Raw genomic sequence first — 23,245 nt, forward strand, 5'->3', positions numbered from 1 at the left:
GAGGAAGAGGAGGGAGAAAACCGTTCCGGTTTGCATGGCACATCCCAAGTCCTATCATAAACATTATTGAATAGGCTTTCCCCAAAGGAAGGATGGGCCAAAGGACAACAGAGAGCTCAGATTAGATACTTATTTAATGAGCATTTAACCCAGCACCCTATGTGCCGGGCAACACACACACAATAAAGAAAAAAACAGTGTGCTTGCCCCGGAACTCACACATTTGAGTGGGAGAGACACAAGCCGACGTGTAATATACTGCCGGGGAAGAGGAGGGCACTAGGTACGGTGCGGGCATAAAGTCAGGGGCAGAGAGATGGTCAGACTGCCTTCCCCGGGAGGAACTAAGTTGGGGAAAATGGGGGAAAGTCATGCCTAGGCTGTAGCAGCACCCTGTGCAGAGGCCTGGGGCTGAGAATGGCCAGCCACCGGTACCAGGATGTGTGTTTGGAAGAACTCAGGATGTTTTTGTTTTCAATTTTTTTTTTTTTTTTTTTTTTTTTTTTTTTTAGGATTTTCGATTTATTTTATTAGTTGAGGTTTTGTTTTGTTTGTTTTCAGAATTTCGCTAAGAAGCCCTCACTTGGAACTCCGTATGTTGACGAGGCTGGCCTCAAATTCACCCAGACTTTCCCGCCTTTGCCTCCAGAGTGCTGGGATCGCAGGCACGCGTCACTGCAGAGGGTTTTTGCTTTGTTTTGTTTTAGGCAAAGCCTTGCTATATAGCCCAGACTGGCCTGGAACTTGGGATAATCCCCCTGCCTCATTTTCTCAAGTGCTGAGATACAAGTGTGTACCACCACACTGATCCATTGATTTTTTTAAATTTTTTAATTAAAATGCAATTACACTGAGTGGTGGTGTAATTAATTAATTCCAACACTTGGGAGGCAGAGACAGGTGACAATCTCTGAGTTCGAGGCCAGCCTTACCCACAGACTGAGTCCCAGGACAGCCAAGGCTACACAGAGAAACCTTGTCTCGAAAAAAAAAAAATTAATTAATTAAGATGTAATTACATCACTTTCCCACTTCTCTTTTCTCCTTCCAACCCCTCTCCTGTCCCCCTCTCAAACTGATGGCCTTTCTTTGATCGTTATATATTCATCCCTGGAATTATGTACACAGAAACACTAAAAACAGATTTGTGTGTATGTGCATGTATGTGTGTCTTAAAAAACAAAAACAAAAAACAAAAAAATCCTGAGCTAGAGATGTGACTCATCAGTTAGGAGAGCAGGCTACTCTTCCAAGAGGATCCAAGTTCAAGTCTCAGCACACACGTTACCGTATAAGGATCTGGATTGGGTTCATTTCTCTAGCAGTTAAAGAATTAAGAGGCAGAGGCTGGAGAGACAACTTAGTAGTTAGGAGCACTGGCTGCTCTTCCAGAGGACCTGGGTTCAATTCCCAGCACCCACATGGCAGCTCACAACTGTCTGTAACTCCAGTTCCAGGGTGCTTGACACCCTACACACAAGCAAAACACCAATAAACATTAAATCAATCAATCAATAGAATTAAAAGGCAGGAAAAAAATCTCCAGTGAAACAGATGGGAGGGAGCAGGGAAAAATCTCAGACATGGCTGTAGAGTCAACAGATGAAAACTACTTTTATTAAAGTTGAAGACGCACACATACAGCAAGACAGATAAACAGACACACACAGTGAGAGGCTCAGCAGGGGTGGGCAAGGACTGGGGATGCCAAGCTGAAACCTGGTCTCTTCTAGAGGGTTGGTGGGTTTGTTGGGTTATTGTTTTGTTTTTTGAGACAGGGTTTCTTTGTGTAACAGCCCTGGCTGTCCTGGAACTGACTTTGTAGATCGGCCTGCCTGCCTCTGCCTCCCCAGTGCCAGGATTAAAGGTGTGCACCACCACCGTGGCCCAGCTTGGGTTGTTTTTTGTTTGTTGCTTGTTTTTAAACAGTCTTCAGTGTGCCTCTGTCTCAAGCTGTCTGGCCTTTGTCTCCAGAGGATGAGGATGAAGTGAGAAGCTTGCCATCATTATCATTTAGCGGTGGCCACTTTCCCTATATGTCTGCCTATCAGGGACCTAACTCCTAGTCCCCTTGATTATTAGGTGGCTTACCACCAACTGTGACTCCATTCCAGGGTATCCCATGCCTTCTTCTGTCCTTCGAGGGCTCTTACTCGCACAGGCACAGACACACATAAATAAACTACATAAGACTCCTGGACACTGACGTTTCATGTGTTGAAGGCCAGCTAGGTTGGTTACACAGTAAATGTGATGCCTCCCTGGAGTTCAACTGTCAGGGAAAAACCAAAAACAACAATAGCAACAAAAACCACAACCAAGAATGGTTGTACGTGCCTATAACTCCAGCTACTTCCGAGGCAGGAAGATTGTGAGTTCAGGGCCAGCCTGGGTAACAGAGAATTTGATGCCAGCCCAAGCTGCAGAGTGAGGTTCTGTCTGCTCCCATTTCCACAAAAACAAAACCCTCAGATGGGACTTGAGCAAAAGGTTTTAGGATATATGTGCCTGACCCATACTCCCATTTTGGAAAATTGTGCCTGGCACCCAAGATGGGAGGATAAGAGATGACAGAACTTGGGACCATACCCCAGAGAAAAGCAGGTGGGGACCTCAGTTCAGAGTTTCATGTGCAGGGAGCCAAGGCAGACCTTCAGGTCTTTAACAAGTTGGTTTACTGGTCATGGTCACAAGTATGGGGGACAGGGGCCAAGAAAGGAGGGTTCCAGGTTCCCACGTGGATGTTGAGAGGACAAGGGTGCTGCAATTGGAGAGAGGGAAGCTAAGATCAAGCTTAGAGGAAGCCCAGGCAAGACCTGCTCGTGGTTTCCTGAGTTCAAGGTTCCCAGGGGCAGCCAGGAGCTGAAAATCAGCAAGGAGGTAAGGTGGGGCTTGTCTTGGAGGAGAGAAGGCTTGGAAGTCAGGCTGTAGTGAACCATGGGTGTGGATGAGATCACCCAGGAGGAGGGGGGAAAAAAGACAGGCCGACTGGGCTTCTTGACCTCAGGCCTGATAGGCTGAAGTTCTTAGGCTGGCCCTCGGCAGAACAGAAGCTCAAAATACTGTTGCTAAATGAAAAGTAGGTGCAGGCAGTGTGTAAAAATCCCTTACTTCACAAGCTGAGCAACCTGGGAGCCATGATGGAAGGAGAGAACACTCCTGAAAGCTGCCCTCTGCCCTCTACATATACACAGTGGCTTGTGTGTGTGTGTGTGTGTGTGTGTGTGTGTGTCCCTGTTCCCACACCCACATGTCATGAATAGGGGTCATGTTTAGTCCCAGCACTCAGGAGGCAGAGGCAGGTAGATCTCTGTGTTTGAGCCCATCTTGGACTACAGAGCAAGTTCCAGGCCTGTCAGGGCTACACAGTAAGACCCTGTCTCAAAAAAAAAAAAGATACAGTCATACAGAGTCATGTATATTAGAGGTGTATAATTCAGTTGGAAAGTATGAGCGAGGCCCTGGTTCCCATCAATCACACACACACACACACACACACACACACACACACACACACACACACACCCCACATTGCACATGTGGAAATCAGAGGACAGGACAACTTAGAGGAGTCATATCTCTGCTCCCACCACGTGGTTCCCAATGATCCAACTCAGGTCATCAGGCTTGGCCACAAGCAACAAGCATCTTTCCCTACCACATCTCACCAACCTTCCATCTTCTTTGGAAACTTTCTACCCATGGTCCCTTGTCCTGACCCCTGAGAAGTCCTAAGATGCCTCCCATCTTAACTCCCGCCTTTCTGGTCCCGGCGTTTTGATTATCTCACCAGCTGCAAGGCACCAAACGCTCTCTCTCTCTCTCTCTCTCTCTCTCTCTCTCTCTCCCCACCCCCATGCCTCCTACTCTCTCCCTTGTCTCGTATTTTTAAACAGTTGTATTTGTAGGCAGTCTTCGGCACTACCATCAGCTGTCTGTTGGAAATATTTTCATCAAACACTGTGTTTGTGTGGTTAAACCCTAACTTTCTGTGGGGGGAGGCAAAGCCATCAGTTATTCCAGGATGACACTTTTAACTATCTTCTAACTGCCTCTGGAAGTTGATTTGGTTCTTGTACCTAAATGTAGGTATGTGAATCACTCCCAAAGCCAAACAAAAAGCAGTTGTGGGGGATGGGGATGCAGAAGGAACATATCCAAAGACAGTCCAGTTGTTCCAGCCCAACTCAGCCTTCTCTCTAGTCAACTTCCTCTCTGCCCATCCATCCACCTATACATTTTCTAGTCCATCCATCCATCTGTCCATTTATCAACTCCATCTATCCATCTATCTAAGAACATCAATCTGTCTTAAAAACATGCCCAGCTTAGCATGGTAATACATACCTTTAAAGTCAGGATCAGTGAGGCAGAAGCAGGTGGATCTCTGTGAGTTCAAGGCCAGCCTGGTCTGCAGAGCTAGTTCTAGGTCAGCCATGGCTATGTAGTGAGACCCTGTCTTAAATTAAAAAAAAAAAAAAATTGAGGCCGGGCGGTGGTGGCACACGCCTTTAATCCCAGCACTCGGGAGGCAGAGTCAGGTGGATCTCTGTGAGTTCGAGGCCAGCCTGGGCTACCAAGTGAGTTCCAGGAAAGGCGCAAAGCTACACAGAGAAACCCTGTCTCGAAAAACCAAAAAAAAAAAAAAAAAAAATTGGCCATGCATGGTGGCACACACGTTTAATCCCAGCACTCGGGAGGCAGAGGCAGGCAGATCTCTGAGTTTGAGGCCAGTCTCAAACTCTGTCTCAAAATTAATGAATTAATTAAAAAATTCATGCCTAGCAAGCACAAGACCCTGGGTTTGGTCCTCAGCTCTGGGGGGAAAAAAACATTATCCAATGCTTGCCCTGTGCCAGACAGTGCCCAGGGAAATGAATATAAGTGGGAGTTGGCACCAACCTTCTTCCAGGGTGAACGAGAAAAAAGACAAATTTTAAAAGGGCTGAGAAGGCTGACTGGAGAGCAGAGTAACACTGTCTTTTAAAAAAGAAATAAACAAATCAAGGGGCTGGTTATGTGGCTCCTTTTATACAATGCTTGCCTAGATCCCCTGTATTCAGTCCGAAGCACCCATAAAACCAAGGGTGATGGCATGGTCCCTAATCTGAGCACTGAGGAAGTGGGACAGGAGGTTAAGAAACTCAAGTTCATCCTTAGCTACAACCTGTCAAAACAACACATACGCAATCAACAACAACAAGCCAGGTATAGCGGCTCATGCCTGCAATTCCAGCCCTTGGGAGGCAGGTCAGGAGAATCTGCTTCTATCCCGAGAGTTCCAGGCCAGCCGGGGCTGCACAAAGATACCCTGGATCAAATCAAATCGATAAATAAACCCATACACCATTTCATACTTTTTTCTTTCTCTCCACTACCATTTCTTCTAAAATTCTACCTCCAGGCATAAGTGGGTACATGGCTGTTCACCTAACTGGTCTTAAGAACCCCTCTTGTTTGGGGGTGAGGAGACCAGGCAAAGGAGATGAAAACAACATTCAGTCCCCAGATCCCTTGGCAGCTGTAATTGAGGCCTGTCACACAGAGAGAAGCCGGCTGCAAATTGCATTCATCAACGAATTACAGCAATTACAGTCCCAGCCCCTGCCTAATGGGGTGAAGACACATCCAGTCAGGCAATCCCAACTCAGGGATGGCAAATACTTCGGGCTACCAGTCTCATTTTGTCCAGCCAAGGCCCCAAGTTTAGCCTTCACACAACTCATCAGGAAGGATGGGACCCCCCTCCCATCCTCAAGAGGTCTCTGGGTGTTTTTCTCAGGCATCCATGAGGCTTTTCCAGCAATCTGGACCAAACACTGTCACTGGGCCCTCAGCGGAGTTTCATTCAGATTTAGTCCTTGGGAGAGTTGGTTTGCTAGCACGTCCAGGAGTAGCTAAGAGCGCCCTCCTTGCTGGCACTAGGCCAGCTCGATCCTTGGTCCCTGCTGCCCACCCTGACAGCATGGGGCCAAGGCTAGGGTGAGGCTCACCTGAAACCTGTGGAGGTGGAGTGCAAGTGTCACCTCCCAGGAGGACAGGTATGTGACCACCCACATGAGATGGGAGCTTTTCCCTCACTCCCTTCCCAGGAGGCAGCAGCAACCTTCAACAATGTAGGGGTGTGTGTGTGTGTGTGGTGCATGCACACACATGTGCTCGTGTGTGTATGTGTGTGTGTGTGTGTGTGTGTGTGTGTGTGTGTATACATGTATGTATATGTGTGTGTGAGGCACATCCACCACAGGACAACCATATGCTAGGGACCAAAGGACAGGCGGGTATGAGGACATGACACCAAGCTCTCTGGTTTGATCTTGGATGTAAAACAGCAGCCAGATGCCCAGAAAGAACGTTTGTTTCTTCTCCTTTGCCCCTTGTTTCAGGATTCTGGCTCCTCTAGATAGGGCTGTGCCAGAAGAAGAGAAAGGTTCAGACATCAGCCTGCTCACCTCCACCCCTGGGCCCACCCCTCCCACTAACCAGCCATCTCCTCTACTCTCCTGCCAGCTTAGCACTGGGTGGTGAACAAGGAAAGGACCAGGAAAGGAGGTGTCCTTTCTGATCTAAAGTTTCAAAGGAAACCAGGCCAGGCCCGCCCTTCCCGGTCAAGGGAATGTGTCCTGTGTTATCTAAGTAGGAGTTGAGCTTCGGGGTGGTGTGTGGGGTGTGTGTGTGTGTGTGTATGTGTGTGTGTGTGTGTGTGTGTGTGTATGTGTGTGTGTGATCGTGGTGGTAGGGGTGTGTGACTTGCTCCTGAGCAGTCCTTTCTCTGTGACAGGAAGTGAGGTTGGATAGAACCAGTAAAAAGAAAATCCAAGAGAAGGAGTTCATGTCTGACGTCCCCTGGGACCCCAGAGCCTTCTGCTGTGGCAGTTAAGGACCCACTGAGCAAGGGCAACAGTCAGGGAAAACCCGAGTCCCAGCTCCCTGGCGGTTCTCAAAGAAGCTCAGGGCTTCATCCTGACTTCCAGATAAATGTCAAGGTCAACCAGGCAAGATCAAAGGCAGGATCCAGGGGCTGGGAATGGAGGGTGGAATGAGGTGGGATGAGGACAGATGAGGGAGAGGGAGAGTACAGAGGGGGGGGGGGGGGGCTGAACTGCAACGTGAGTAGTGATCGAGGTCAGCCTGCATTTTCCAGCTACACACTGAATAGATGCCCTTGAGACTCCACCTAGACCCCCTATACTGTCAGAGGTGGGGGTGGCATGTGTTGGCTGCCAAAAGCTTCCCTTCTTTGGACACTTGCCCTTGGCCTAGAGGGTGCGCAGAGTTACCAGTAGCTAGTCATCTGATGATGTAGGCATAAAAGACCAGCCTTCTTCTGCGGAGTGTGTGTGTGTGTGTGTGTGTGTGTGTGTGTGTGTGTGTGTGTGTGCTGTGTGTTGTGTGTGTGTGTGTGCAGGAGGCATGGAGATGTGATTGAGCTTAGGTCTCATGTAGCCCAAGCCTGGCCTCAAACTCAATATATAGCTAAGGGCCTTGAACTCCTGACTTTCTTGCCTCTGCTTCCCAAGCACTATGATTACTGGCCTGCTCCCCTATGCTTAACTTTATTTTGTTTCATTGGGGTTTAGTTTGTTTTGGGTTTTTTAAGACAGGGTCTCTCTACATAGCCCTGGCTATCCTGGAACTCACATGTAGACCAGGCTGGCCTCAAACTCACAGAGATCTGCCTGCCTCTGCCACCATGCCCATCTTATTTTTTTTCTCTGAGTCAGGGTCTCCTGCAGCCCAGGCTGACCTCAAACTCACTATATAGCCAAGGCTGGCCCAGCTCCTGGTGCTCCTCAACCCATGTTCCCAGCTCTGGGGCTGCAGGCATGGATCACCTCGTGCAGTTTGTTTTTGGTTTTCCCCTTCTTTCTTTCTTTTAGGAGTAAAGGGTTTTTTTTTTTTTTTTACCAGTACTTCCACCACTTCAAGAAGGGAATGACCATAAGGTGTGTGTGTGTGTGTGTGTGTGTGTGTGTGTGTGTGTGTGTGTGTGTGTGTGTACTGAGGATATCTCTGCATGTGAGTGGTACCAGTGTATACACAAGTCCCTCTGCTCAGTATCAAGGGTCTCAGCCTGGGATGGCCCCAGAGCAGAAGGCATGTTTCCTGGGAAGATCCGACCTGGTTCTTTCCTGTTCTCTGTCCTTCCCAGAGAGTAAAGGGGAACCTGGTATATGATGGTTCCTACCCTGGGACCCTAAATCATGATGCAACTACTAATAAAAATTCACTGGGAAAGGTAGGAGGAGGAGGAAGGGGAAGAAGAGGAGGAGAAAGGTTCTTTTTGGTTTTGTCTGAGACACAGTCTCACTATGTATGTAGTCCAACCTGGTCCCGAACACATAGCCATCCTCTGGTCTCTGCCTCCTGAACCATTGGGGTCACAGATGTGAACCATCAGCCTTAGCTACCAGGCAGGATTCTATTTGGAATGCATCTCCAAAGCTTTCTGCAGGGTCCAGTCGGAGCCGGACTCTGAGCTGTGAAGGGCAGCCTTGCTTGGCTCCTGTGACCCATTTTGTTTCCCTTTCTCTAGAGAGACTGCTCCATGTAAACCAGGGACCCTTGTTTGTGTCTCCATGAGCAAACGAGAGACAGTTTTCTCCTTTATGCTGATGGGATGGTACTACAGCCTGTGTAGAGTGAGCATGCACTCAGCCACTGAACTGAAGTCCTAACTCCCCAATCCACTTCCTTTTATTTTATTTTATTGGGTTTATTTATTTTATGTGTATATGAGAATGCCTATTGGTACCCACTGGATCCCCTGGATCTGGAAGTATGCATGGCTATGAGCCACCATGTGGGTCATGGGAACAGACCCCAGGTCCTGTGCAAGAGCAACAAGTTCAAATGTATCTTTGTGTAAACATTGTATCTCCTCCAGTGGCTAGAATGTGTCAGATCGCCAACCCTAAATACCACTCAGGCTGCTCCGGACTGATGAACAATGTGACTGGATTCCTGCTCTGGATGGCAGATACATGGGTTGAGGGGGTTATTCTAGGACTGCCCTCTCCACTCAAAACACACACACACACACACACACACACACACACACACACACACACACACACACACACACACGTTAACATCCAGCTTACATATACACTACCTGCTTATGTTTGTACAAAATTAGAGGCAGATCTCTGGATTATCCAGATCCCCAGCTGGCATCATCCTCCTGAGGGAGGGAGTCCTCCCACTGGTCCAGCACCTTGGGGGGTGGGGGTGAAGGGGCAGAATGATGCAACCTCAGGCTGTCAATACTGTGGCTGCTGCTCCAGCAGTCTGAGGAGAGATCAGACACTATTGGGTGAAATCGTGTCAGGAATCTTCTGTGGATGTCACGTACCTGGGCTTGTCACCAGGTGGAGTTAAGAAGTGTCTGTAGAATAAAAACACCCTTAAAGAGGCTAAGAAGAAGCCAGGTGTGGTGGCACACACCTTTAATCCCAGCACTCAGGGAACAGGGGAAGGCAATCCCCAGGAGTTCCAGGCCAGCCTGGTCTACATAGCAAGTTCCAGGACAGCCAGAGCCACATAGAGAGACCCTATCTCAAAAAAAAAAAAAAAAAAAAAAAAAAAGTGTGTGGGGAGTAGGGGAGCTTGGGAGATCACTGCCTAACTAGGTTAGGTTTGAGTCATGGGTCAGGGAAGACCATAGTGTGAAAATATATCTTAAAATCACTCAAGATATGCAAATCTTGCTGCTGCCCGGGAGAGCCTTCCAGGAAGGGAGCAGGCAGATCTTTCGGGTTTTTTCAGTTCTCCCTGCCAAGGGGCCTCCCTGCAAGTCTGTTCTGGATGCCGAAGGTTTGGGCCTTTTCTCCTCCGACTTCAGTGGGTAGGAAGAGCAACAACACATCTTTCACTAATGTCTCCTTCCCCAAATATCTAGACCCACATCGTCAACAGACATAGCCCACAGGTGTGACTTCCATATTTCCTGAAGCCACGTTCTTTTTTGTTTGTTTAAGGTCCTGAGGATTGAACCTGGGTCCTTTAACTTGCTAGACAAACTATCACTTAGCCACACTCCCGGCTCTGGCAGCCACATTCTTTAAAGGTTAAAAGGAAAGAGATGTGGGCTAAAGATGTCATTCAGTGGTATAAGGCTTGCTGAGTGTGTGCAAGGCCATGGCTGAACTCCAACACTGCAGATGAAGGAGAAAGATCATGAGAAGACTATGGACATGCCTGTCAGTACTGCCCTTGAGAGATGGCGGCAGAAGGATCAGGACTTCACTTCAGCTACAAAGTGAACTCGATGCCAATCTGGGCCACAGGAGACTTTGCTCCAAAAGAAGCCAAAATAAACAAACAAAAAACCAGATAAGGCCAGGCCTGGTATCTCAGGACTTTAATCCCAGCACTCTGGAGGCAGAGGCTGATGGATCTCCATGAGTTTTAGGACAGCCTGTGGTTTATAGAGAGTAGCAGTTCTCAACACGTGGGGCATGACCTCCTTGGGGGTCCAACAACCATTTCACAGGGATCGCCTACGACCATAGGAAAATATAGGTATCTACATTATGATTCGTAACGGTTGCAAAATTACAGTTATGAAGTAGCAACAAAAATAATTTTATGGAACTGCATTAAGGGGTCACAGCCTTAGGAAGGTTGAGAACCACTGATAAAGAGAGTTCAAGGCCAGCTACATAGTGCATCCTTATCTAAAAAACAAACATAATAAATAAAAAAAATTTTAAAGAAGAGAAATTATAAAAACAGATTAAACCTTTTTTTTTTTTTTTTTTTTTTTTTTTTTTTTTTTTTTTTTTGGTTTTTCGAGACAGGGTTTCTCTGTGTAGCTTTGCGCCTTTCCTGGAACTCGCTTTGGAGACCAGGCTGGCCTCGAACTCACAGAGATCCACCTGGCTCTGCCTCCCGAGTGCTGGGATTAAAGGCGTGCGCCACCACCGCCCGGCCTTTTTTTTTTTTTTTTTTTTTTTAAAGCAGAATAAGTTTCAGGACAGCCAGGGCTACACAGAAAAACCCTATCTTAAAATTTTTTTTTAAATTAATTAATAACTTGTTTGTTTTTGAGATAGGGTCTCATGTAGTTCAGGCTGGCAGCAAAGGAACTCAACATATCAATATATAGTCAAGGATGACCTTGACCTTGGACTCTTTTTTAAAATGTGTATAGGTGCTTTGCCTGCTTGTCTGTCTGTCTGCCACACACCTGGTTTCTGAGAAGGCCAAGAAGGCCAGAAGAGGGGGTCTGATATCCCTGAAACTGGAGTTATAGATGGTTGTGAGCTCCCACATGGGTGCCGAGGACCAAACCCGGGTCTTCTGGAAGAGCAGTTAATGCTCTTAACCACTGAACCATCTCTCCAGCAACAACCTCAAACCTTCTGCCTCTACCTCCCGGGTGCTGGGATTACAAGTGTGTACCACCAACAGATGAAACTAACTAAAATCATCTTCAGTTTTTAAATTATATTTCATTGTGTGTGTGTGTGTGTGTGTGTGCATGTATGTGTGTGTGTGTGTGGTGTGTGTGTGTGTGTGTGGTGTGTGTGTGTGTGTGTGGTGTGTGTGTGTGTGTGTGTGTGTGTGTGTGTGTGTGTGTGTATGTGTGTGTGTGTGGTGTGTCAGGACGCATGTGGAGGTCAGATCTCTCCTCCCACCATGTGGGTCCCGGGGACAGAGCTCAGCAGCCACCTTTACCTACAGTACCATCTTGTTGGCCCAGGAATGGGCCATCTCAGGCATCTCCTAGAACTTGAATGTCCCCAGGTGACAGTGAAGAGCTGGGGGAGGGGAGTGGTGGACAGTCTCTGGGGAGTGTCCTAGGTCAGGTAATTACAGGGAAGGGAGGAACGAAACTGGGTTTATTACCCTCCAGACTCAGGCCTGTCCTCCTGAGTGACTGGCAGGGCCAGGACTGTTCTAGGCCAGTGCTCAGAGTCCCTCCCTAATGGAGATGCTTTGTGCTCAGAGTCCCTCCTTAATCAGGATGCTCTGTGATCAGAATCTCTCCTTAATCGGGATGCTTTGTTCTGGCTCAGAGTTATTTTCTTTGCCTCTCCTCCTCCTGGAAGTCTTCCAGGATAAGGTCTCCAATCTTACCTCCTGGAGACTGTCAACATTTATAAACTAAAACCACTTCCTACCCCACCCTCCAGCCTTTGGGGACACCAAAGATAGGTATTGCTTGGGGACAGAGCAGTGAACAGACTAGGTCCCTGCCTAGAAGTCAGAAGGCAAACAAACTTAGCCCAAAATTTCATTTCACAGGGTGATAAGAGGAGGGGAAGGGAGTGAGAGAGTGTTACTTCCATTTCCTATTGATAATTATAAAATGAACCAGGAGCTGGGAGGTGTGGGTCAGGGTTGAGAGTGTTTGCCAAGCATCCATGAGGCCCTGGGTTCAATTCCTAGTAGCACAAAACAACAGCAACAAAAGCTCCTGCCTGATAATGAGTTCCAGGTCAGTCAGAGTCCTACTGTGTGAGGCTGTCTCAAAAAATAAGTACTCTTGCCTAGCCCTGGCCTAAGCTGAGCTTGCTGGTGCACGCCTGTAGTCCCAGCACTTGAGAGACTGGAGGAGAGGGATTAGGAAAACAAGGCCATGTTGAAACACCATGACCAAAATCAACTTGGGGTTGGGGAGGAAAGGGTTTGTTTGGCTTACACTTCCATGTCACTGTTCATCACTGGAGGAAGTCAGGAACACAAGCGGGGGCGGGAACCTAAAGAAGGAGCTGATGCAGAGGTCGGGGAGGAGTGCTGCTGACTGGCTTGCTCCACATGGCCTGCTCAGCCTGCCTTTTTCTTTTTTCTTTTTTTTTTTTGTTTTGTTTTGTTTTTTGTTTTGTTGTTGTTTTTTTGTTTGTTTGTTTGTTTTTGGTTCTTTGGTTTTTGGTTTTGGAGACAGACCTTCTCTGTGTAACTGCCCTGGCTGTCCTGGAACTCGATTTGTAGACCAGGCTGGCCTCAAACTTAGAGATCCTCCTATCTCTGCCTCCTGAGTGCTGGGATTAAATGCTTCCACCCTGGCATCACCCACAATGGGCTGGGCCCTCCCATATCAATCACTAATTAAGAAAATGCTCCTCGCCGGGCGGTGGTGGCGCACGCCTTTAATCCCAGCACTCAGGAGGCAGAGCCAGGCGGATCTCTGTGAGTTCGAGGCCAGCCTGGTCTCCAAAGCGAGTTCCAGGAAAGGCGCAAAGCTACACAGAGAAACCCTGTCTCGAAAAACCAAAAAAAAAAAAAAAAGAAAAGAAAAGAAAATGCTCCTCAGGCTTGTCTACAGCCCATTTTCTCAATTGAGGTTCCCTCCTCTCAGGTGAATATAGCTTGTGTCAAGTTGACGTAACTTGTTGACTGGCAAACAGACCATCCAAGGCCTTCATTTATAGATTTAGATGTAGGATGGGTAAACCCAGGAGCGGGGAATAACCTGGTCATGATCGCAGTTAGTTCAAGGTCATCTTACCCTTCAGTTACTTTGTGGGTTACTCCTGGGATGTAGTCTGGTCAGACTGGGGGCTCTGTTCTCCCCCATCAGGCTCAGGGAACTTGGGAAAGCACAAAGTGGTTCTGCCCTAGAGTGGAACACAGTGGGTGACTTTATAAAAACACAAACCAGGGCTGGAGAGATGGCTCAGTGGTTAAGAGCACTGACTGCTCTTCCAGAAGACCTGGGTTCAATTCCCAGTAACCACATGGCACCTCACAACTGTCTGTAACTCCAGTTCCAGGGGACCCAACACCCATGGCAAAATACCAACGCACATAAAATTAAAATGAAATTTAAAAAATATAAAATAAGCTGGTGGTGGCGGTGGCACACGCCTTTAATCCCAGCACTCAGGAGGCAGAGGCAGGCAGATCTCTGTGAGTTTGAGGCTGGCCTGGACTACAGAGCAAGTTCCAGGAAAGGCACAAAGCTACACAGAGAAACCCTGTGTATATAAAATAAAACCACAAACCAAAGCACAGAACCAGCTGGACGTGGTGGTACATAACATGCCTCTAATCCCAACACTGAAGAGTTGAGGCAGGAAGACCATGAGTTTTTACCGGTCCCAGCTACATACTGAGACCCTGTCTCAAAACCCAAGACAAGCCAGGCAGTGGTGGCACACGCCTTTAATCCCAGCACTCGGGAGGCAGAGCCAGGCGGATCTTTGTGAATTCGAGGCCAGCCTGGTCTACAGAGTGAGTTCCAGGAAAGGCGCAAAGCTACACAGAGAAACCCTGTCTTGAAAAAAAAAAAAAAAAAAAGACAAAAACAAACCCCCAAACATTAAAAAAATTCGGAAAATGGGGTCGAAGAGATGGCTTTGGGGCTAAGTACTGCTCTTCCAGAGGACAGGAGTTCAGGTCCCAGCACCCACACCAGGAGGCTCACAACAGCCTCTAAGGGACCTCCAGAGGATCTGACACCCTCTTCTGGCCTTGACGGGCACCTTCATTCACGTACATATACCTACACATAGACACATAGAGGCACACACACAGAATTAAAAATAATAAGATAAATCTGTTTGTTTGTGTGTTTGTTCTGGAGTTATATCTCAACAGCAGAGTGCTTAGCCTGTGTTTAATCCCACACAAGCAGGGTGAGGGAGACAAGACACCTCACTTTCAACACACTTTAAAAGCAGCTGTAACCTCTCCCATCCTCTAAGGACCTTTCTACTGGATTAACCAGGAAGGGCATGCAGGGTACGAAGGAGATTAGCCTCCTGCCTTCCCACCCCACTCCACTGAGGGGTAGTGGGGGAGGTACGCCAGGATTAACCGAGAGGTCTGAGGGAACCAGAATGGCCAGGCCCCAAACAGCCCAGAGCGTTCTAGCAATCAGAGCCATCAGGGTCCTTCAACTATGGCATTTAGTGGGAATCCCCACTGTAAGGGCTAGGCGGGGGTCACTCGGGGGCGCAGGCGATGGGGGGTGGGGGATGGGGCCGAAGGTATGTTCCAGAACCTCCTCTGTCCTCTTTGGGGCTGGAGACTTCCTCCCTGCTCAGTTCTGAGCAAGCATTTCTGGTCTCAGCCTCCCTCCCCGAGCCAAGTCCCCTCCACCCCAGGATTTATTTCGGGGCTTGCTTCGCCTCCTTTGCCTGACGTTTGTGACAAGCCGCCGCCGCCGGGTGCTGGGGAGCCTCACCATCTGCCAGCCCCCGCCACCAGCCAGGCAGCCAGCAGTGGTGGTGAGACTGAGCTGTACTCCCCACCCAAGTGAATCCTCTACCCGGTTCCTCAGTGTATTTCTGCCCTCTCCAAGCAAAGACACTATGTACAATCAGTACACAGAGGCCTGGAGATCAGCGTTGGAGGGTGGGGTTGGATAAACTTTAAACTTCTCTCTCCCTCAAACTCTGGCGAAGCCTTAAATACATATCCTCAATGCACCTTTAAACACAGAAAAAGCTATGTAGCCCAGGCTAGCCTTGTGCTCCTGCCTCTGCTTCCCACTGGGCCTGGGACTAAAAGACGTGTGCCACCACGCCTGGCCACATATCCCCCCCTTTAAAAAAATTGTATTCGTTTTTTGTTTGTTTTGCTTTTCGAGACAGGATCTCACTGAGCAGCCTTAGTGGGCCTGGAACTCACTACATAGACCAGGCTGGGCTTGAACTCACAGAGATGCGCACATTAAGATTGAAGGGATGTGCCACTACTCCCAACTCTACTACATAAATAAAAAAAAAAAATTATTTTGTGTGCACGTGTGTGTGTCTGTGTGAGTGTGCCATGGTGCAAGTGTGGAAGTCAGAAAACAACTTTCAGAGTCAGAGGACAAGTATCAGGGGTCAGTGCTCTCCTTCCATCATGCAGCGGGGGTGGGGGGTGGGGGGTTGTCAAACCCTAGTGGTCTGGCTTGGCAGCAGAGGACTTAACCTACTAGGTCATCTTACCCACCCACGTAGCACCCTTAGACACAAGGAAGTTTCCCCAAGTGTACACAGATACACAAGGAGGTTCATGGTTCATTCACACACTCAATTCACTATAAGCTCGTTAATAAAATGATGATACATTCACATAATGAAATCTCATGTAGTCATCAAAAAGAATGAGAAAAATCACAGGTGTCAGCAATGAATCATGTCCAAGATATAAATGAAAAAAGCAAAACTGAACAGGACACCTTACATAACCCTGTGTGTGGTTGGAGAGACATATCTTTTTATCCCTATGCAAAGAAAAACACTCGGAAGAATAGATTCAAAACTTGTTCATAAGGCTTAGCTCAAGTTTAGATTAGGTTGTTTCTCTACTTTCTTGTTTTGGTTTTCCGAGACAGGTATTCCCTTTGTAGCCCTGGTTGTCCTGGGACTCGCTCTAAAGACCCGGCTGGCCTCGAACTCAGAGATCTGCCTGCCTCTGCCTCCTGAGTGCTGGGATTAAGGGAGTGTGACACCAGGCAAGGCATTTTCTAAGTTTAGATTTCTCTCATAGTAAAGATCTATCACCTTTACCATGGAGAATGGTCAGTACAAGTTTTTTCTTACTTTGCTCCTGTGTGTATGCGTTTGTACGGCATGGATCCCTGGTACTAGGGTGATGGAGTGAAGGACACTTGTGAGCTACCATGTGCCTGCTGAGACTTGAACCCAGGATCTCTGGAAGAGTAGCCAGTTCTCCTAATGACTGAGGCATCTTTCCTGCTCCCTTGTCCCAGAATGGTTTTTTGTTTGTTTGTTGAAACAAAGTTTCTTTATGTCGGACAGCCTGGAACTCTATGTGGAACAGTTCCGGGGCGAACTCACAGAGGTCTTCCTGCCTCAGTCTCCCAAGATCTGGGATCAGAAGTATGCACCACCCCACCCAGCCAGCCAGTGACAGTTTTTAACAGTTTTTAGAAGAAATGTAACTGGTAGGAGATTCCCAAGCTCCAATCCAGTATTTCTTTGTTTTGAGATGGGCTCACACTCTGTAGCATAGTTTGGCATGAAACTCTATGCGATCTTCCTGCCTCAACCTTCCCAGTACGGGGATCACTGGCTTGAACTATGCGAACACCTGGCTACACACTTTTTTTTTTTTTTTTCAAGACAGGGTTTGTCTGGTAGCTTTGGAGCCTGTCCTGGAACTCACTCTGTAGACCAGGCTGGCCTCGAACTCACAGAGACCCTCCTGCCTCTGCCTCCCGAGTGCTGGGATTAAAGGTATGCGCCACCACCACCCGGCTGACAACTTTTTTTTTTTTTTTTTTAAGGAAAGATTTTTTTCTTCTGGCTCAACCAGGGGAGGAGATCTCATGATTCCACCCAGACTCCTCAGCAGTAAATGCCCTTGGAAATGTAGTGTGGCCTGCTCCTTCCAAGGAATGTACTGGGTCAAGGTAGGGGGGAGGGAATGTGGAGATAAGGGGGGACTTGGGAGTGGGACTTCGAAGCCTCCGTTCCTCTGATTTTCCCCTTCTAATCATCCACTGGCCCCCCTTCAAAACAGGCCCCTGATGGAAAATAGGCCATGCTTTGCCATGAGGCCTAACTTTTTTTTTTAAAGACAAGGTGTCACTAGCCCTGGCTGACCTCAAATTCCCAGTGGTCTGCCTGACTCTGACTCCTCCCAAGAGCCAGTATTCGGCCTGTGCTACCAAGCCCAGCCTTTGCCAGACTTTCTCATACGGAGAAACAATGTTGTCATCTACAAATTTTTCAAGCTGGAGAACGTGCACCTGAGTTTTCAAAAGTTGCGCGGACTGCTTAGTTTATGCTTTTGTGTTGGGCTGAGCCGGGCCCTCTGGGAGATGTCTGCCTTAGGAAAGACTGAGGAGGGGCTGGAGAGATGGCTCAGTGGTTAAGCACAGGCTGCTCTTCCAGAGGCCCCAGGCTCCATTCCCAGCACCCCCATGGCAGCTCACAACTGTCTGTAACTCCAGTTCCAGCGGATCTGACACCCTCACACAGACATATATGCAGGCAAAACACCAATGCACATAAAACAAAAACAAATTATTAAAAAAAAAGAAGAAAAAGAAGGGTTTGGGGATTTAGCTCAGTGGTAGAGCGCTTGCCTAGCAAGCGCAAGGCCCTGGGTTCGGTCCTCAGCTCCAGAAAAAAAAATTAATTAATTAATTAATAAATAAAAAAAAAAGAAAAGACAGATGAGCCAGACGGAGGTGGTGGCACACACCATTAATCCCAGTACTCGGGAGGCAGAGGCAGGCAGATCTCTGTGAGTTCGAGGACAGCCTGGTCTACAGAGTGAGTTCCGGGACAGCCAGGGCTACACAGAGAAACCCTGTTCCCAAATACCAAACAACAAAGAAAGAAAGAAAGAAAGAAAGAAAGAAAGAAAGAAAGAAAGAAAGAAAGAAAGAAAGAAAGAAAGAAAGAAAGAAAGAAAGAAAGAAAGAAAAGAAGAAAATGAAGAAGGAGAAGAAGAAAAAAAGGAAAGAAAGGCTAAAGCTACACAGTATGAAAGGAAGGTGTGGACTTTCTGGCCGGATGTGAAGCAAGAGCTCCGAGTTAGGTTAGGAGATAAGACCTTCCTCTCCCCAGGAAGGGAGTGAGGGGAGAAGCCAAAAGCTGGGCCCTAATCTAATCAAGGAGAGGGAACGGGAGAGAGGGAGGGAGGGTGGGAGTCGAAAGCTCAGTGATGGCACCTTGTTCGCCTGCGAGCAAGGATGCCAATGTAGCTGTGTGTCCTGTGGTCCCCTGCCCACTCTGATCCTTAGGGGCTCTCTCTTTTCTTTGAGCGCATGTGCGGTACCGAAGGACTGAAGAGGGCAGAGGAATGGAGCCCACTACCATCTCTGCCCCCAGATGGAGTGGCTCCAAGGAGGGAAGGTTTGTGAGGAAAATGCCCTCCCTTTGGGTTGTACGTTCAGACTTAGGCAAGATAAGAGGGTGGCCAGTGAGGGGAAGGCTGAATCAGAAGGGAGCCGGACCCTGGGCCTACAGGTCTCCTTCCAACTTCCCTTTACAGGTGTCCAGTTCCAGTCGCCACTCCTGCTCCAGGGACCCTCCCCTCAGTGAGAGAAAATTATACTTTACAGATCAAAGGAAATACAACCTGCCTCCAGTCCTTGCCCACCCCATTGGCCCAGTGTCCAAAATTCAGAACCCCCAGGCAGGGCTGGAGAGCGGGAAACCCCATCTCCCTGTCCAGAAGACAGGAAGGCAATCCTCCTCTGCAGCACTCTGGTCCTATGGATGAGTCAAGGCAGGATTATTCCAAAGCTCCCAATGTCTCCCACACCCCAGCTACACAGTGTGGTTTTTGACTAAGAATTCCCCAGGGCTCCCTTCTCTCCACCATGCTGTCAAAGCAACTGGCTTTTCCAGCTCTCCTCTGCCAGCCTTCCCTCCTTCCTCCACCACGGCCAGCTGAACAGTGACGCCCAAGGGGTCTGGGGCCTGGAACAGTTATAGGCCTCCTGTGGACCATGATCCCTGACCTGCCCCGTGGCTAGAACTTAAAGGAGAAGGTTCTGGTTCTAAAGAGCTAAGGACTGGTGTTTAGCTGAGTCAGTCAACAGCCGGCGCCTCAGAAGCCCCTTGGAGAGACAGAGCAGGGGACACATCCCTGAACATCTTTCCCCAGATCTAAAGACCTTAATCCTAGAGGTGACTAGATGCTAAAAAGAAAAGAAAAAGAAAAAGGTGTCATTGAAGATTTTAGCTGAAAGCAGAATTGGGATGGGGAGGAAAGATCTCCCAGGGCAAACGCTCTTCCAGCCCCTGTCCTTCCCAGCCTGGGACTGTCCCCAAGCGGCAGGACTCCGGTCCAAAGGACTGAAAGCCATCAATCAGGTGTGTCACAGAGGTCAGGTAGCACACGTTCCTGGCAGAACCAGCCCGGCAGCTCCGTCAAGCAGTCCCTCACACGGACGCATACTTGGGCACCCTTCCGGATCAGTGCACACTCACCCCCACCCCCGTCCTGTCAAGAGCTTCCAGGGAGTTGAAGGACAAATCTAGATGGGCCTGGACTCTGCAGCAAGCCTCGGCTTTTGGAAAAGAAGCCTCCCCCAGAGAGAGCTGCCGAGAGACCCCCCCTCCCCCCTGCCTTTTATCAGATCCCGGGGCAGGGTTGTCAAGCAGCTCGAAGGATCCCGTTTGCACCAAAGCTGTGGGTGGGACTGGGGGCTGGAAAAGACGGTCCTTGGCTTCCTCGGGACTCCCAGCCTGCAAGATTAGGAGAATCTTATTGTTCTGCTCAGACGCGGCTGGCCTTCCTGCAGGGGGCGGGGCCCCTGGAAGCCTAAGCAGGATCTCAGCGACCTGGCTACCTTAACGTGTTATCTTACCACCTATTGTGTGGGGGGCAGGGTCTCACGTCACCCAGACTAGCCTTAGATTCCTGACCCTCCTGTCTCCACCCTCCAAAGGCTGGAGTAGACTGCAGGTGTGTACCTCACCACCCTCCGCTTGTTCCAGGAACGTGTGCAGATGGTGTTTCCCCATCTTGTCTCACAGGTTGGGAGTGGGTAGGTTATGACTGCTGTCCCCTCTGGGGAGAAGAGCTGTTCCCATTGCTGAAGACTCAGGCTTAGTCACCAGGCCAGTGCAGGTCTCCCCAGCACCAGCTGCTGCCAGAGAACTGCAGTCAGCAGGATTGAGCTCTTGGAGGTGGCTTAAGGCCAGGAATTACTTTCCATTCCTGCCACATCCTCCAAGGGAGTGGGGGTGGAGGGGGGGGATAGAAATCAGACCAACATGAGTTCTAGGGCAGCAGCGATAGTCAGAATACCTCAAGGGCTTGGGTACTGATAGACCTAAGAGCAGACAGACTTTCCACAGGTAGACCACAGGAGTAGCTGGTCTCAAAAGCAAGGACCAGAGGAGGTGAGAAGTCAGAAAGGAGCCGTGACCCCTAAAACTAGATTAGGCAGCAACAGCCTTAGGGGTTTTCAATTACCTGCAGAATTTGTACTGGCCACCCCATAAGTACACAGTCTAATTTGTCAGTGTTTGTCAGTTCAGGAGAAGCAGTCCCCCTCCCCCTTCGCTCCATGCACATCCCGAACTCTCCATAGGGCTATGTAAGTGAGAAGAAATTGCCAGATCAAAACATGGGCTAGAATCATCCAACTTTAATAACTTATAGGCAAATGCTAAAAAACAGTAATAGAGAGGACACACAAGCTTATAAAAAGGGATGGGGATCTACAAACTGGGGGGGCGGTTCTTGGCACTTTCACAGATTGTGACTAGAAGAGCAGCTGCGGAGACCCCTCCCCCAACCGTGGGGCGAGAGGAGGTGTTCTCCATTCACCCCAAATGCATTCTCTGGGCAACTCTGTGCACCCTCCCCCTGCAAAAAATAAAAATACACATCCAAATAAAACGCTAGGGAAGGAAACGGAGAACCAGGGTCGAGGTAGCGTCAGCATTTACATTGATGTCTCCGCTCTTGCAGCCTCTACCCTCTAGAGGTGAGGAGCAGAGAAGACACTCCATCTCCCCTCCCCCACGTGGCACCGAATCAGGACCCCCTCCCCATGCTCCTTCAGTCCTTTGCGGTGGACAGGTCCAGCACCCAGGCTGGCTGAGAGGTCACAGGCCCTGCCTATCATCTGTACTGACCCCTAGTAGGTAGGGTAGGGGCAGTCTCGGGTCACCGTCTCTTCTTGCTTGCCCGAGGCGCTTTCTTCCTCTTCAGAATCATCTCATACAGCCGCTCCAGTCCTGGCTGCAGGCCCAGCCCGTCCACAGCACTGCAGCCCTGCACATGGGTGAGCGTGGCGGCTGCCAGTTCTCGGACTGCCAGCCTCTTCTCCACCTCCGCCGCACTCAGCGCCCCCGGCTGGTCCTGCTTGTTGGCCAGCACCAGCACTGGCACCCCCTGGTTGTCTGAGGCCTTGCTGATCCGGTGTAGCTCCACCTTGGCCTCCTCTAACCTTTCGGTCTCGGCAGAGTCCACCACAAACACCAGTCCATCTGTCCGGCGGGTGTAGGAGCGCCACAGCGGCCGCAGCTTCTCCTGACCCCCAACATCCCACACCTGAAAAGTGATTCCACGGGACCCCCCCAAGGGCACTCGGATCTTCTCAGTGTTGAAGCCCTTGGTGGGGACACTCTGGACAAACTCCTTGAACTTGAGGCGGTAAAGAAGGGAAGTTTTCCCAGCTGAGTCCAACCCAATGACCACAACATGTAGGGCCTGGAAGTGGGGTAAAAAGGATGAGGCTGTGGGTGCTATGTCAGTCAAGTGGTTCCCCATGGCGAGCTAGGGTGCAGGGCGGACCTAAGGAGCAGGTCTGGGGCTCCAGCAGAGGCCAGGAGGAGGAGGAGGCCTTGAAACGGCAGGTAGCACAAACTGGGTTATCTAAACAAGGAAAAGTCAAGAGAGGAAAAAAAAAAAGAACCGTTTAGAATAAACATCAATTTGCCGCTTCTGGATCCTTTCCTAAATCAACATCCCACCCTTCTAAAAATCCCTTTTATTAAAAAAGGCTGTTAGGTGCCTCTTTTTCCACATTAAAAAAATGATTTTGTGCATGTGTAAGCCACACACAGCTTGGGTGTGGGAGTCAGGACAAGTGAGTATGTGGGTCTCAGGGATCTAATGGGGTCCTCTGGCTTTAGGGCAGGCGCTTCTAACCGCTGAACCATCTCACGTGTCTTCCTTCTTCCCCTTTTAACCAAAAAAAAAAAAAAGGGGGAGCTACAGGTGTAACGCAGGCGTCCTCCTGCCCAAGGGGCCCTAGGAGAGGCCCCAGGCCAGAGAACCCCTCGGGGGCTATGATCCTCGAAGGTGCGGGATCCTGCGGGCTAGATGCCGCGGAAGGTCGTTTTGCCGCGCCTCTCCCAGCTTGAGGAGTGGAAGCAGACGCTATGACCTCCGTTCCCGGGCGGAGAATCCTCGCAGGAGGGAGGCGGTCGGGCAGTGTGCCCGAAGAGCGAGCCCCGATCCTGTCCGGCTCCTACACGCCCTCCGCAAACCCACACCGCCGACACGCCCTCGGGGGCTGTGAGCGCCATCCCCACGGTCCTGCGACTGTCCTGCCTGCCTTCCTCCCGTTGCCGCCACCGGCTCCCCCAAACCCCGGAAGCCGGAGGCCCTGCACCGCCCGGACACCCCCGTTTACCTTCAGTCCGCCGCACTCCCCGCCAGCGACGCCGACCGGAGCCCCGCACGCCACGTTCCATCCACAGCGGACCTGGCGGCGCCGCCGGTCAGGTTGAGCATTAAAAACCCTCTCGTGACGTCACACGACGCGGACCAATCAGCGTCCCCCAGGCGGAGCCTGGCACGGAGCGAGCCTGGCTCTGCAGCCCCATCCTGGGGAGGGACGCTCGCTCTCTCCCGGAACCGC

At 49.6% G+C, this 23,245-nt stretch overlaps 1 protein-coding gene across 1 annotated transcript; it reads right to left on the reverse strand.

Moving 5' to 3' along the window:
• Positions 1–20,999: 20,999 nt before the first annotated feature.
• Positions 21,000–23,151, reverse strand: Arl4d (ADP ribosylation factor like GTPase 4D). The gene is made up of 2 exons (XM_052756295.1): positions 23,018–23,151; positions 21,000–22,254 (listed from the first exon to the last, which is right to left on the reverse strand). The coding sequence occupies exon 2, from the start codon at positions 22,147–22,149 to the stop codon at positions 21,544–21,546; it is 606 nt and encodes a 201-aa protein (XP_052612255.1). The 5' UTR covers positions 22,150–22,254; positions 23,018–23,151; the 3' UTR covers positions 21,000–21,543.
• Positions 23,152–23,245: the final 94 nt, after the last annotated feature.

The sequence above is a fragment of the Peromyscus californicus genome, unplaced genomic scaffold, assembly GCF_007827085.1.
Source record: "Peromyscus californicus insignis strain IS unplaced genomic scaffold, ASM782708v3 Scaffold_3__1_contigs__length_106647218, whole genome shotgun sequence".
NCBI lineage: Eukaryota > Metazoa > Chordata > Mammalia > Rodentia > Cricetidae > Peromyscus > Peromyscus californicus.

Coding starts and splice junctions, on each gene's coding strand:
- Arl4d (XM_052756295.1), bottom strand. CDS start 22,149: ATGGGGAACCACTTGACTGACATAGCACCCACAGCCTCATCCTTTTTA.